General features: G+C 56.3%; 1 protein-coding gene across 2 annotated transcripts in view; it reads right to left on the bottom strand.

Moving 5' to 3' along the window:
- Positions 1-13,485, bottom strand: part of myo1eb (myosin IEb) — a 100,276-nt gene that overhangs the window by 5,105 nt on the left and 81,686 nt on the right. For both annotated transcript variants that reach the window (XM_059980219.1, XM_059980220.1), the window contains 4 exons: positions 9,680-9,837; positions 6,549-6,611; positions 4,006-4,210; positions 910-1,079 (listed from right to left, as the gene is read on the bottom strand). In XM_059980219.1, coding sequence (XP_059836202.1) covers positions 910-1,079; positions 4,006-4,210; positions 6,549-6,611; positions 9,680-9,837 — 596 coding nt within the window. The remainder of the gene's footprint in view (positions 1-909; positions 1,080-4,005; positions 4,211-6,548; positions 6,612-9,679; positions 9,838-13,485) is intronic.

Genomic DNA, 13,485 nt, shown 5'->3' with positions numbered 1-13,485 from the left:
ATGGGCAAAGGTATGTTACCGCCCGTGTGTTCCCTCGAGTGTGGGTCATAAGACATAGGAGCTGAATTAGGCCATTCAGCCCATCAAGTCTGCTCCACCATTTGATCATGACTGATTTATTTTCCCTCTCAACACCATTCTCCTGCCTTCTCCTCTTAACCTTTGATGGCCTGGCTAATCAAGAACCTATCAACCTCCATTTTAAATATACCCAATGACTTGGCCTCTATAGTCATCTGTGGCAATGAATTCCACAGATTCACCATCCACTGACTAAATAAATTAATTCTTAACCCTTTTCTAAAGGGATATCTTTCAAATCGGCCCGCTGCTCCTAGACATGGGCTGAAAAATAGCAGATGGAAAACATCCCCTCCATTTCCATTCTATATAGACTTACAATATTAGAAAAGTATCAATGAGATTCTCCACCAACCCACCTTGCTTCTAGATTCCAGGGAGTACAGACCCAGAGCCATCAAATGATCCTAATACATTAATCCTTTCTTTTATGGGATAACTCTCCTCCTCCGGACCATCTCCAATATCAGCAAGTCCTTTCCTGGATATGGGCCCCCAAAATGCTCACAAAGCTTCAGACGTAGTCTGACCATTGTCTTCTAAAGTCTCAGCACTTCCTTTCTCAGCTACAGAGCTGGATAGCAACCAAGTCCTAGTGTGGAATGGTACAAGTCAATGGTGAGATCACACTTGGAGTATTGTGCACAGTTGTGGGCAGCCAGCTATAGGAAAGACATCGTTAGACAGGAAGGGGTACGGAAAACATTCTTGAGGATGTTACTGGGTCAGGAAGGAGTTTTGGGGAGATGCTGGGCAGGCTGGGACACTACCCCCCCACCTTGCCAACAAGTGACCCCCAAACAGTTCCTACCCGGTTGCCGCTCTTACCTTCCTGTACAATCTCGATGATGTCGTCCGCGTTGAAGCTCAGCTCGTCAGTGTCCTGTGCATCATAGGCGTAAAGAGCCTGGCAACGAGCCTGCCTCGGGCGGGGCTTGGGTTTGGAGCGCCCTCCCCCCGGGACGGGCTTCACCTCCTTTGACATCCGCCTGTGTAAGCTGGGAGAGGGAAGCACAAGGTGACCTTTGGGAAAGCAGCAGACACTCACCTCTCCCACCTTCCAACAGGTAACACTCCAGGCCCTCTCCCCACCTCAGCACAATATCCATCCTGACTGGCTGCATCACGGTCTGGTCTGGGAATTGGAACGCAGAGCTGTGGAGAGTAGTCAACTCGGTCCAATACATCCCTCCCCACCATCGCTGGCGTCTGTAGGAGGCACCGCTTCATAAAGGCAAATCCATCTACAAAGATCTGGGCCGCTGGCAGCTCCCATCGGGCAGGAGATACGGAAGCTGAAGTCCCACATCACCAGGTTCAACCACTTCCCTTCAACCATTCGTTCCTTGAACCGACCGGCACAATACTCAGTATAGTAACTCTGTCAGCATCTTGCACTACAACAGACTTCAACTTTTTTTGTTCTAATTGTGTTCTTTCTTGTAAAAATTGTGCATAATTTGCATTTAATCGAAATTTCTCAGGGTTGATAAAGGTCGTCATAGCCAGGGTGGTAGTGGGGATGAGCTCCCACTGCCTATTAAATGCTCCCAATGGCATGGATCTCAAACAGCTTCTGACAGCCCAGTCCCGTTCCTGGCCTTCACGACTGAGCTGAGCTACTAAGCCTGGCAGAACTGTTTCTACTGACAGGAGCAGGGGCAAAGGTGGGCCACTGGTGCCTCAAAACCTATGGCTTTGCTTTTAAGCGAGAAGGAAAACTCTGATCTCAAACCTCTGCTGCCTTGCACTCATCTTCACGAGTGACTCCTGAAGATCAATCTGTTGCGGATTCCCTGAGACGAGCTCAAGGCTGACGGGCAACTCCTGCACCACTGCTGTCGGCAAACTGTATCGGTCTCAGCCGTTCATTTGGCTGTGCGCAGCCCGCTGCATGGGCAACAGATCCTTCTTCATATCGTAGTGCCCTGGCTTACGTACAATAACATAAACCGCTGGGACAACGTCCATGGTCGACCCCTCCGAGTTCCTCAGGTGGGCCCTGACCCTGGTGGAAGTCCCTTCTCAAGGTGCTGGTCTGCAGGTGAAGGTGTGGCTCCGGGCACAGGAGCTCAGGGTGCCGCTTACTGTGCTGTTCTGTGCCGGTGAGGCTGCTGCCCGGGCAGGTTTTCATTGAACCTGTGCATACATGAACTTGGCCATCTGACAGTAAACTCTACTTCAACCTACACGGTCCCTGCCCGTCTCTGTAACCCCCTCCCTCCCCTACACACCTCCCAGTCTCTGTGACCCCCTCCCTCTCCTACACACCTCCCAGTCTCTGTAACCCCCTCCCTCCCCTACACACCTCCCAGTCTCTGTAACCCCCTCCCTCCCCTACACACCTCCCAGTCTCTGTGACCCCCTCCCTCCCCTGCACACCTCCCAGTCTCTGTGACCCCCTCCCTCCCCTACACACCTCCCAGTCTCTGTAACCCCCTCCCTCCCCTACACACCTCCCAGTCTCTGTAACCCCCTCCCTCCCCTACACACCTCCCAGTCTCTGTGACCCCCTCCCTCCCCTGCACACCTCCCAGTCTCTGTAACCCCCTCCCTCACCTACACATCTCCCAGTCTCTGTAACCCCCCCTCCCCTACACACCTCCCAGTCTCTGTAACCCCCTCCCTCCCCTACACACCTCCCAGTCTCTGTAACCCCCCTCCCCCACACACCTCCCAGTCTCTGTGACCCCTCCCTCCCCTACACACCTCCCAGTCTCTGTAACACCCCCCTCCCCTACACACCTCCCAGTCTCTGTGACCCCCTCCCTCCCCTACACACCTCCCAGTCTCTGTGACCCCCCTCCGCTACACACCTCCCAGTCTCTGTAACCCCCCTCCCCCACACACCTCCCAGTCTCTGTGACCCCTCCCTCCCCTACACACCTCCCAGTCTCTGTAACACCCCCCTCCCCTACACACCTCCCAGTCTCTGTGACCCCCCTCCGCTACACACCTCCCAGTCTCTGTGACCCCCTCCCTCCCCTACACACCTCCCAGTCTCTGTGACCCCCCCTCAGCTACACACCTCCCAGTCTCTGTAACCCCCTCCCTCCCCTACACATCTCCCAGTCTCTGTAACCCCCCCTCCCCTACACACCTCCCAGTCTCTGTAACCCCCCCTCCCCTACACACCTCTCAGTCTCTGTAACTCCCCTCCCCTACACACCTCCCAGTCTCTGTAACCCCCCCTCTCCTACACACCTCCCAGTCTCTGTTAACCCCCCCTACACACCTCCCAGTCTCTGTAACCCCCCCTACACACCTCCCAGTCTCTGTAACCCCCCCTCCCCTACACACCTCCCAACATTTGTGACCCCGACACCACTCCCTCCTGTAACCACATCCCTCCCCACACCCCTCCCCATCTCTGTAACCCCCTCCCTCCCCTACACACCTCCCAGTCTCTGTAACCCCCCTCCCTCCCCTACACACCTCCCAGTCTCTGTAACCCCCCCTCCCCTACACACCTCTCACTCTGTAACCCCCTCCCTCCCCTACACACCTCCCAGTCTCTGTAACCCCCTCCCTCCCCTACACACCTCCCAGTCTCTGTAACCCCCTCCCTCTCCTACACCCCTTCCAGTTTCTGTAACCTTCTCCTTTCGTACACCCATCTCCAACTCTATAACCCCTCCCTCTCCTATACCCCTCCCAGTCTCTGTAACCCCCTCCCTCCCCTACTCCTCCGCACGTCTGTAACCCCCTCCATATCCTACAACTCTCCCCGTCTCTATAACCCCCTCGCTCTCCTACACCCCTCCCTGTTTGGCCACTAAACCCCTCACTGTCTCTGTGCACCCCCCCCCCCCCCACTCCAACCCGTTCACCTCTCCCCATCCCTGGAAGCAACCCCAGCCACTTGGATCTCGGAAGCTGGGTCCTTGCCCAGTTCCCGGTGTTTCGGGATCAGGGTCCACCTACCCTGCCACGCCCTGGTCAGGAACATTCATGAAGTCCAGGTTCTGCTGCTCAGGGTGGGCCTGAGCCCGCGTCGACGCCCCGTGCCGGGGCAAGGTCGGCTGCTCCATGCTGGTCTGGCGGTGAAGCGAGTTCCCCTGGACACGGGCGTCCAGTGGAGAGGGTCCCGCGCGAGGGTCCTGCCTCGGGGTCGTAACCTGGACGTCACCTGAATAGCGAGATCTAGGTCATCCATGTTGTAGAATTCCCTTCTCTGTAGGCACACAGAGATGGAGGGACATAGGGGGTGGGGGATCACAGAGATGGAGGGGCATAGGGGGTGGGGTCACAGAGATGGAGGGGCATAGGGGGTGGGGGGTCACAGAGATGGAGGGACATGGGGGGTGGGGTCACAGAGATGGAGGGGCATAGGGGGTGGGGGGTCACAGAGATGGAGGGACATAGGGGGTGGGGTCACAGAGATGGAGGGGCATGGGGGTGGGAGGGTCACAGAGATGGAGCATGGGGGGTGGGGTCACAGAGATGGAGGGGCATAGGGGGTGGGGGGTCACAGAGATGGAGGGACATAGGGGGTGGGGTCACAGAGATGGAGGGGCATGGGGGTGGGAGGGTCACAGAGATGGAGGGGCATGGGGGGTGGGGTCACAGAGATGGAGGGGCATAGGGGGTGGGGGGTCACAGAGATGGAGGGGCATAGGGGGTGAGGTCACAGAGATGGAGGGGCATAGGGGGTGGGGGGGTCACAGAGATGGAGGGGAATAGGGGGTGGGGTCACAGAGATGGAGGGGCATAGGGGGTGGGGGGGTCACAGAGATGGAGGGGCATAGGGGGTGGGGTCACAGAGATGGAGGGGCATAGGGGGTGGGGGGTCACAGTGATGGAGGGGCATAGGGGGTGGGGGGTCATGGAAGGGCATAGGGGGTGGGTGGGGTCATAGAGATTGAGGAGCATGGGGGTGGGGTCAGAGATGGAGGGGCATAGGAGGTGGGGGTCACAGAGGGAGGGGCATGGGGGTGGGGGGGTCACAGAGATGGAGGGGCACAGGAGGCTGGGGGGTTACAGAGATGGAGGGGCATAGGGGGTGGGGTCAGAGATGGAGGGGCATGGGGGATGGGGGGTCTCAGAGATGGAGGGGCATAGGGGGTGGGGTCACAGAGGGAGGGGCATAGGGGGTGGGGGGGTCACAGAGATGGAGGGGAATAGGGGGTGGGGTCACAGAGATGGAGGGGCATAGGGGGTAGGGGGTCACAGTGATGGAGGGGCACAGGAGGCGGGGGGTTACAGAGATGGAGGGGCATGGGGGTGGGGTCAGAGATGGAGTGGCATAGGAGGTGGGGGTCACAGAGGGAGGGGCATGGGGGTGGGGGGGTCACAGAGATGGAGGGGCACAGGAGGCGGGGGGGTTACAGAGATGGAGGGGCATAGGGGGTGGGGTCAGAGATGGAGGGGCATGGGGGATGGGGGGGTCACAGAGATGGAGGGGCATGGGGGGTGGGGGCACAGAGATGGAGGGGCATAGGGGGTGGGGTCACAGAGATGGAGGGGCATGGGGGGTTGGGTCACAGAGATGGAGGGGCATAGGGGGTGGGGTCACACAGATGGAGGGGCATGGGTGGTGGGGGGGTCAGAGATGGAGGGGCATAGGGGGTGGGGGGTCACAGAGATGGAGGGACATAGGGGGTGGGGTCACAGAGATGGTGGAGCATAGGGGGTGGGGTCAGAGATGGAGGGGCATAGGGGGTGGGGTCACAGAGATGGAGGGGCATGAGGTGTGGGGGGGTCACAGAGGGGGAGGGTCATGGAGATGGAGGGGCATGGGGGGTGGGGGGTTCACAGAGATGGGGAGGGTTGTTGGGAAGGGTGAGAGGTTACAGAGACAGGGAGGAGAGTTGGACCAGAAGGTGTCATGGAGATGGAGAGCATGTTACTGAGACAGGGAGACAACTGTTAGAGAGGGGGAGGGGTGTAGGGGCCGGAGAGGGTAAGAGAGAAGGGGAGGGGTGTAGGGGTTGGTGCGGGGGAGGGATAGAGGGGGAGGGGTGTAGGGGCCGGAGAGTGTAAGAGAGAAGGGGAGGGGTGTAGGGGTTGGTGCGGGGGAGGGATAGAGGGGGAGGGGTGTAGGGTTCGGGGAGGGTTCAGTAAAGGGGAGGGGTGTAGGGGTCGGAGAGGGTTCAAAGAGGGGGAGGGGTGTAGGGGCCGGAGAGGGTAAGAGAGAAGGGGAGGGGTGTAGGGGTTGGTGCGGGGGAGGGATAGAGGGGGAGGGGTGTAGGGTTCGGGGAGGGTTCAGTAAAGGGGAGGGGTGTAGGGGTCGGAGAGGGTTCAGAGAGGGGGAGCGGTGTAGGGGCCGGAGAGGGTAAGAGAGAAGGGGAGGGGTGTAGAGGTTGGAGAGGGGGAGGGATAGAGGGGGAGGGATGTAGGGGCCGGAGAGTGTAAGAGAGATAGGGAGGGGTGTAGGGGTCAGAGGGGGTTTAGAGAGGGGGAGGGTGTAGGGGTTGGAAGGGTTCAGTGAGAGGCAGGGTTGTAGTGACTGGAACAGATTTACTTACCAGCAGGGAGCTGTTGCCTTGAATTTATGTAGGCACTCTTTCTCTTGTCTTTCCTTGTCGGCCCTGGAAATTATAATAAAGCATTTCCTGAGCACTGCATCACTGGCAGCTGCCGCCTGTTGTTGTAGCTCAGTCACACTGCCCACTACCAGTGGCCATGACTCACTCCTATTCTCCTGGGGCACCAGAGTAGGGTCGTGGTCAGTATATCACTTTTACAACGGTAACGAGCACCGATCGGGGTTCAATTCCAGCCGCTGTCTGTAAGGAGTTTGTACATTCTCCCCGTGACCACATGGCTTTCCTCCGGGCGCTCCGGTTTCTGCCCACATTTCAGAGGGTTAGTGAGTAGTGGGCATGCTGTGTTGTCAGCCCCGTCTTGTCACTCGCGGGCATCCTTGGACTGTTAGTCAGTAACATTTCACTGTACGTGTGACAGATAAAGCTGCTCTTTCACCTTTTACCTCTTCCCCGGAAGTGTTGCCTCATCAATCCACAGTTCCCCTTTCAAATCCCGATGCAAGACGAAGCTGGTTTTGGTTGGAAAACACAGGGTTTGGACTGGATCGTGGGGAATTTGAGATACAGTAAACCCTCCGGAGAGCTTCAGTCAGTCCTGCCCAGACAAGAGGTGACAGCCCAATCTGCCACTCAGATACACAAGCTGGAAAGCACCGAGCTCGAGGACAGCTTTGACTGCGCTGTTCAATACTGAACGGACCACTTGTATCTTAACCTCACAGACTACATAGGTTTGCAGTTTATCTGCGTGCACTGCAGCGGTTGCATGTTATTTTGCATTTAAACTGCACTGTCTAAACTGCCCATCGCAGCACCTGCACCAGCTACCTGCCACCAAGGACATATCTACAGAAAGGTGCCAGGAACATCACAAAGGATCCCACCCACCCTGCTCATGGACCGTTTGTCCCACTCCCATCAGGGAGGAGGCTACGTAGCATCCACGCCAGGACCACCGGACTCGAAAACAGTTACCTTCCCCAAGCAGTCAGACTGATCAATACTTCCACCCACTACCCCACCACTATGTTATTATTTCCTGTCAGTCTCCTTGTGTACAGCCTAGAGCCACTTTACAGATACAATTAATCTCCGTATACAAGCTATCTTATGTATTTATGTTTTGTGTTTTTTCAGTTATTGCTGTTTCTTTGTGCTGCATCGGATCCGGAGTAACGATTATTTTGTTTTTCTTTACACGCCTACGGGAAATGACATTAAACAATCTTGAATCTTGTTTCACCTTATTCTGCTTCAGTGCTGGAACTGTGCAATGATCTGATTTGTATGAGCAGTGCGCAAGACGAGCTTCTCACTTCATCTCGTACACATGACAATAATAAACCAATTCCTGTTCCAAGAAGCTGTAACAGTCTCCATTAATTTGGCTGAGTTATATGAACACTGAGGACCAGCAGGAGGCCTGTTTCTGTCCTGATCTGACTCCCCTCCCACCCTCACCTTGCACTTTATCGTTTACCGGGACTGCACCTTTTCTGTGGCCTTTACACTTTATTCCACATTCTTATTGTTTTTCTTGTACTATCTTAACGCTGTGTAATGATTTGATCTGTATGAACAGTATACAATTCACTGCATCGCCACACATACAACAATAATAAACCAATTCCAGTATCAGCTCTCTTGTAGTTTGAATATCCACTCTGAATACAATCAGTGACACTGTTCCACAGCTCCCCAGGAAAGATTCCCCCACTTCAGAGGGAAGAACTCTCCTCGTGCTCTCCATCGGGAACAAAGTGTCTGAAATACTTGCACCATCCTCTCTGTTCCGGACTTCCCCTGCCCCACCCTATGGAGCCAGAGACCTCCGAGATCTCTGGGTTACTGGCCTGACCTCTCCTCACAGCAGCTCTGCCCGATGAGGAGTTTGAGGAGATTTGATGCGTCGCCACAGACTCCGGCAAACTTTGGAGAGTGTGCTGACTGGTTCCATCTCTGTCTGGCATAGGCTCCAGGATCACAAGAGGACGAGGGCTGTAGACTCAGCCAGCTCCATCATGGGCACAACCCTCCCCTCTGTACAGGACATCTTAAAAAGGCAAAGCCTCAAGATAGAGGAGTTTGCAGTTCTCTCCCACCCTTCTATCATCCTTGTGCCAGTCTAGGAGTCTCTTAAATGCCCCTAGTGTACCTACCTCTATCACCACCCCTGGCAGGGTGTTCCATGCATCCTCCACTCCTCTGTGTAAAAAAAACTACCCCTGACATCCCTCCCTTAAACTTTCCTCCGTTCACTTTAGTTATGGCCCCATTTTAGCCATTTCTATCCTGGGAAAAAGTCCACTCAATCTATGCCTCTTACCACCTCTCATCCTCCTTCGCTCCAAAGAGAAAAGTCCCACTTATCTTCATCAGGCACACTCACTCGTCCAGGCAGCAAGTTCATACACGTGACAATAACAAACCAGTTTCCAACCTCAAGCCTTGAACAAACTGACTCAAGCTTTGGGCCGGACACTTCACTCCGTGCACAGGAACATTTGCGATTCAACATTGCTTAATGTCAAGTCTAAATCCAGCACAAAAAATCACAAGCACAATAACACACCATAAATATAATACATAAGATAGTTTATACACATAGACTGACTGTGTGCCCATAAAGAGACACTAGGCTGTACACAAGGTGACTGACAGGAAATGATGAAGCAGTGTTGGAGTTGCTGATCAGTCTAACTACTTTGGTCTGGTGCTCCTGGTGTGGATGCTATGTGGCCTCCTCAATGATGGGAGTGGGACAAACAGGGTGGGTGGGATCCGTCATGATGACATTGGCCCTTTCCAGGTGCCTTTCGGTCGATATGTCCATGAGGCGGGTGGCTGGTGCCAGCGATGCATCAGGAAGACGTGTTGTACAGCTTTCTTGTCTGCCGCAGTGCAGTAACACTGAAGAATCCCAGGAATTCTAGATGTTGGAGCGTTGAGGATGGATCGGTGGGGGTGGGGTATGAGGTGGAGGGAGATGGGGGATGGCGGGCTACAGGGAGCAGCCGTGGGAGGGGATGGGTCAGCCACGGGGTGTGGCAGATGGGGGGGTAAGCAGACTACAGCTGGGAAGGGAGAGGCGTACGTAGGAAAGGACTCACTGGCATTCTTGGGCAGCCCAGGTCCGATGCTGACTTCCAGCAGCTTGTTAGTGGGTTTCAGCACTGCCACATTGCCCTGTCCCACCCGGAACTGGATCTGGCGAGTCCCTGCCGCTGCCCACGGCCCCCAGCCCTCCTTCTTCACCTTGAACTCCAACCTGTGAGACAGAGAGGCTAAAGGTCAAAAGTAGCATATCTCCTGGAAAACCCCATCTCTCCGACTCCCGTACCATCTCACCCCATCCTTATCATCTCCCTGAACATCTCATCCCATCCTCCCATCACCCCCATCATCTCATCCTCCCGATCACCCCCCATCATCACATCCCATCCTCCCGATCACCCCCATCATCTCATCCTCCTGATCACCCCCATTATCCCATCCTCCCATCACCCCCATCATCCCAGCCTCCCGATCACCCCATCTCATCCCATCCTCCCGATCACCCCCATCATCTCAACCCAACCTCCCGATCACCCCCATCATCTCATCCCAACCTCCTGATCACCCCCATTATCCCATCCTCCCATCACCCCCATCATCCCAGCCTCCCGATCACCCCATCTCATCCCATCCTCCCGATCACCCCCATCATCTCATCCCATCCTCCCGATCACCCCCATCATCACATCCCAACCTCCCATCATCCCAGCCTCCCGATCACCCCATCTCATCCCATCCTCCCGATCACCCCCATCATCTCATCCCAATCTTCCGATCACCCCCATCATCTCATCCCAACCTCCCATCACCCCCATCATCCCAGCCTCCCGATCACCCCATCTCATCCCATCCTCCCGATCACCCCCATCATCTCATCCTCCCGTCACCCCATCATCTCATCCTCCCGATCACCCCCATCATCCCATCCTCCCGATCACCCCCATCATCTCATCCCATCCTCCCGATCACCCCCATCATCTCATCTCATCCTCCCGATCACCCCCATCATCTCATCCCATCCTCCCGATCACCCCCATCATCTCATCTCATCCTCCCGATCACCCCCATCATCTCATCCTCCCGATCACCCCCATCATCTCATCCCATCCTCCCGATCACCCCCATCATCTCATCCCATCCTCCCGATCACCCCCATCATCTCATCCTCCCGATCACCCCCATCATCTCATCCCAACCTCCCGATCACCCCCATCATCTCATCCCAACCTCCCGATCACCCCCATCATCTCATCCCAACCTCCCGATCACCCCCATCTCTTCCCATCCTCCCGATCACCCCCATCATCTCATCCCATCCTCCCGATCACCCCCATCATCTCATCCCAACCTCCCGATCACCCCCATCATCTCTTCCCATCCTCCCGATCACCCCCATCATCTCATCCTCCCGATCACCCCCATCATCTCATCCCAACCTCCCGATCACCCCCATCTCTTCCCATCCTCCCGATCACCCCCATCTCTTCCCATCCTCCCGATCACCCCCATCATCTCATCCCAACCTCCCGATCACCCCCATCATCTCATCCCAACCTCCCGATCACCCCCATCATCTCATCCCATCCTCCCGATCACCCCCATCATCTCATCCCATCCTCCCGATCACCCCCATCATCTCATCCCAACCTCCCGATCACCCCCATCATCTCATCCCATCCTCCCGATCACCCCCATCATCTCATCCCAACCTCCCGATCACCCCCATCATCTCATCCCATCCTCCCGATCACCCCCATCATCTCATCCCAACCTCCCGATCACCCCCATCATCTCATCCCATCCTCCCGATCACCCCCATCATCTCATCCCATCCTCCCGATCACCCCCATCATCTCATCCCATCCTCCCGATCACCCCCATCATCTCATCCTCCCGTCACCCCCATCATCTCATCTCATCCTCCCGTCACCCCCATCATCTCATCCCATCCTCCCGATCACCCCCATCATCTCTTCCCATCCTCCCGTCACCCCCATCTCTTCCCATCCTCCCGATCACCCCCATCATCTCATCCCAACCTCCCGATCACCCCCATCATCTCATCCCAACCTCCCGATCACCCCCATCATCTCATCCCATCCTCCCGATCACCCCCATCATCTCATCCTCCCATCACCCCATCTCATCCCATCCTCCCATCACCCCCATCATCCCATCTCATCCTCCCGATCACCCCCATCATCTCATCCTCCCGATCACCCCCATCATCTCATCCCAACCTCCCGATCACCCCCATCATCTCATCCCATCCTCCCCATCACCCCCATCATCTCATCCCATCCTCCCGATCACCCCCATCATCTCATCTCATCCTCCCGTCAGCCCCATCATCTCATCCTCCCGATCACCCCATCATCTCATCCTCCCGATCCCCCCCATCATCCCATCCTCCCGTCACCCCATCATCTCATCCTCCCGTCACCCCATCATCTCATCCTCCCGTCACCCCATCATCCCATCCTCCCGATCACCCCCATCATCTCATCCCAGCCTCCCGATCACCCCCATCATCTCATCCCATCCTCCCGATCACCCCCATCATCTCATCCCAGCCTCCCGATCACCCCCCATCATCTCATCCCAGCCTCCCATCATCTCATCCTCCTGATCACCCCCATCATCTCATCCCAATCTTCCGATCAGCCCCATCATCTCTTCCCATCCTCCCGATCACCCCCATCATCTCATCCCATCCTCCCGATCACCCCCATCATCTCATCCCATCCTCCCGATCACCCCCATCATCTCATCCCATCCTCCCGATCACCCCCATCATCTCATCCCAACCTCCCGATCACCCCCATCATCTCATCCCAGCCTCCCGATCACCCCCATCATCTCATCCCAGCCTCCCGATCACCCCCATCATCTCATCCTCCCGTCACCCCATCATCTCATCCCATCCTCCCGATCACCCCATCATCTCATCCTCCCGTCACCCCATCATCTCATCCCATCCTCCCGATCACCCCATCATCTCATCCCAGCCTCCCGATCACCCCCATCATCTCATCCTCCCGTCACCCCATCATCTCATCCCATCCTCCCGATCACCCCCATCATCTCATCCTCCTGTCACCCCATCATCTCATCCCATCCTCCCGATCACCCCATCATCTCATCCCAGCCTCCCGATCACCCCCATCATCTCATCCTCCCGTCACCCCATCATCTCATCCCAGCCTCCCGATCACCCCCATCATCTCATCCTCCCGATCACCCCCATCATCTCATCCCAACCTCCCGATCACCCCCATCATCTCATCCCAACCTCCCGATCACCCCCATCATCTCACCCCATCCTCCCGATCACCCCCATCATCTCATCCCATCCTCCCGATCACCCCCATCATCTCATCCCAACCTCCCGATCACCCCATCATCTCATCCCAGCCTCCCGATCACCCCCATCATCTCATCCTCCCGTCACCCCATCATCTCATCCCAGCCTCCCGATCACCCCCATCATCTCATCCTCCCGATCACCCCCATCATCTCATCCCAGCCACCCGATCACCCCCATCATCTCATCCTCCCGTCACCCCATCATCTCATCCTCCCATCACCCCATCATCTCATCCTCCCGTCACCCCATCATCTCATCCTCCCATCACCCCCGTCATCTCATCCCATCCTCCCGATCACCCCCATCATCTCATCCTCCCGTCACCCCCATCATCTCATCCTCCCGTCACCCCCATCATCTCATCCTCCTGTCACCCCCATCATCTCATCCTCCCATCACCCCCGTCATCTCATCCCATCCTCCCGATCACCCCCATCATCTCATCCTCCCGTCACCCCATCATCTCATCCTCCCGATCACCCCCATCATCTCATC

Source organism: Hypanus sabinus, chromosome 9 (genome assembly GCF_030144855.1).
Source record: "Hypanus sabinus isolate sHypSab1 chromosome 9, sHypSab1.hap1, whole genome shotgun sequence".
NCBI classification, from domain to species: Eukaryota; Metazoa; Chordata; class Chondrichthyes; order Myliobatiformes; family Dasyatidae; genus Hypanus; species Hypanus sabinus.
The sequence above is the reverse complement of the archived record's forward strand: the minus strand, read 5'-3'. Positions and strand labels throughout refer to the sequence as shown.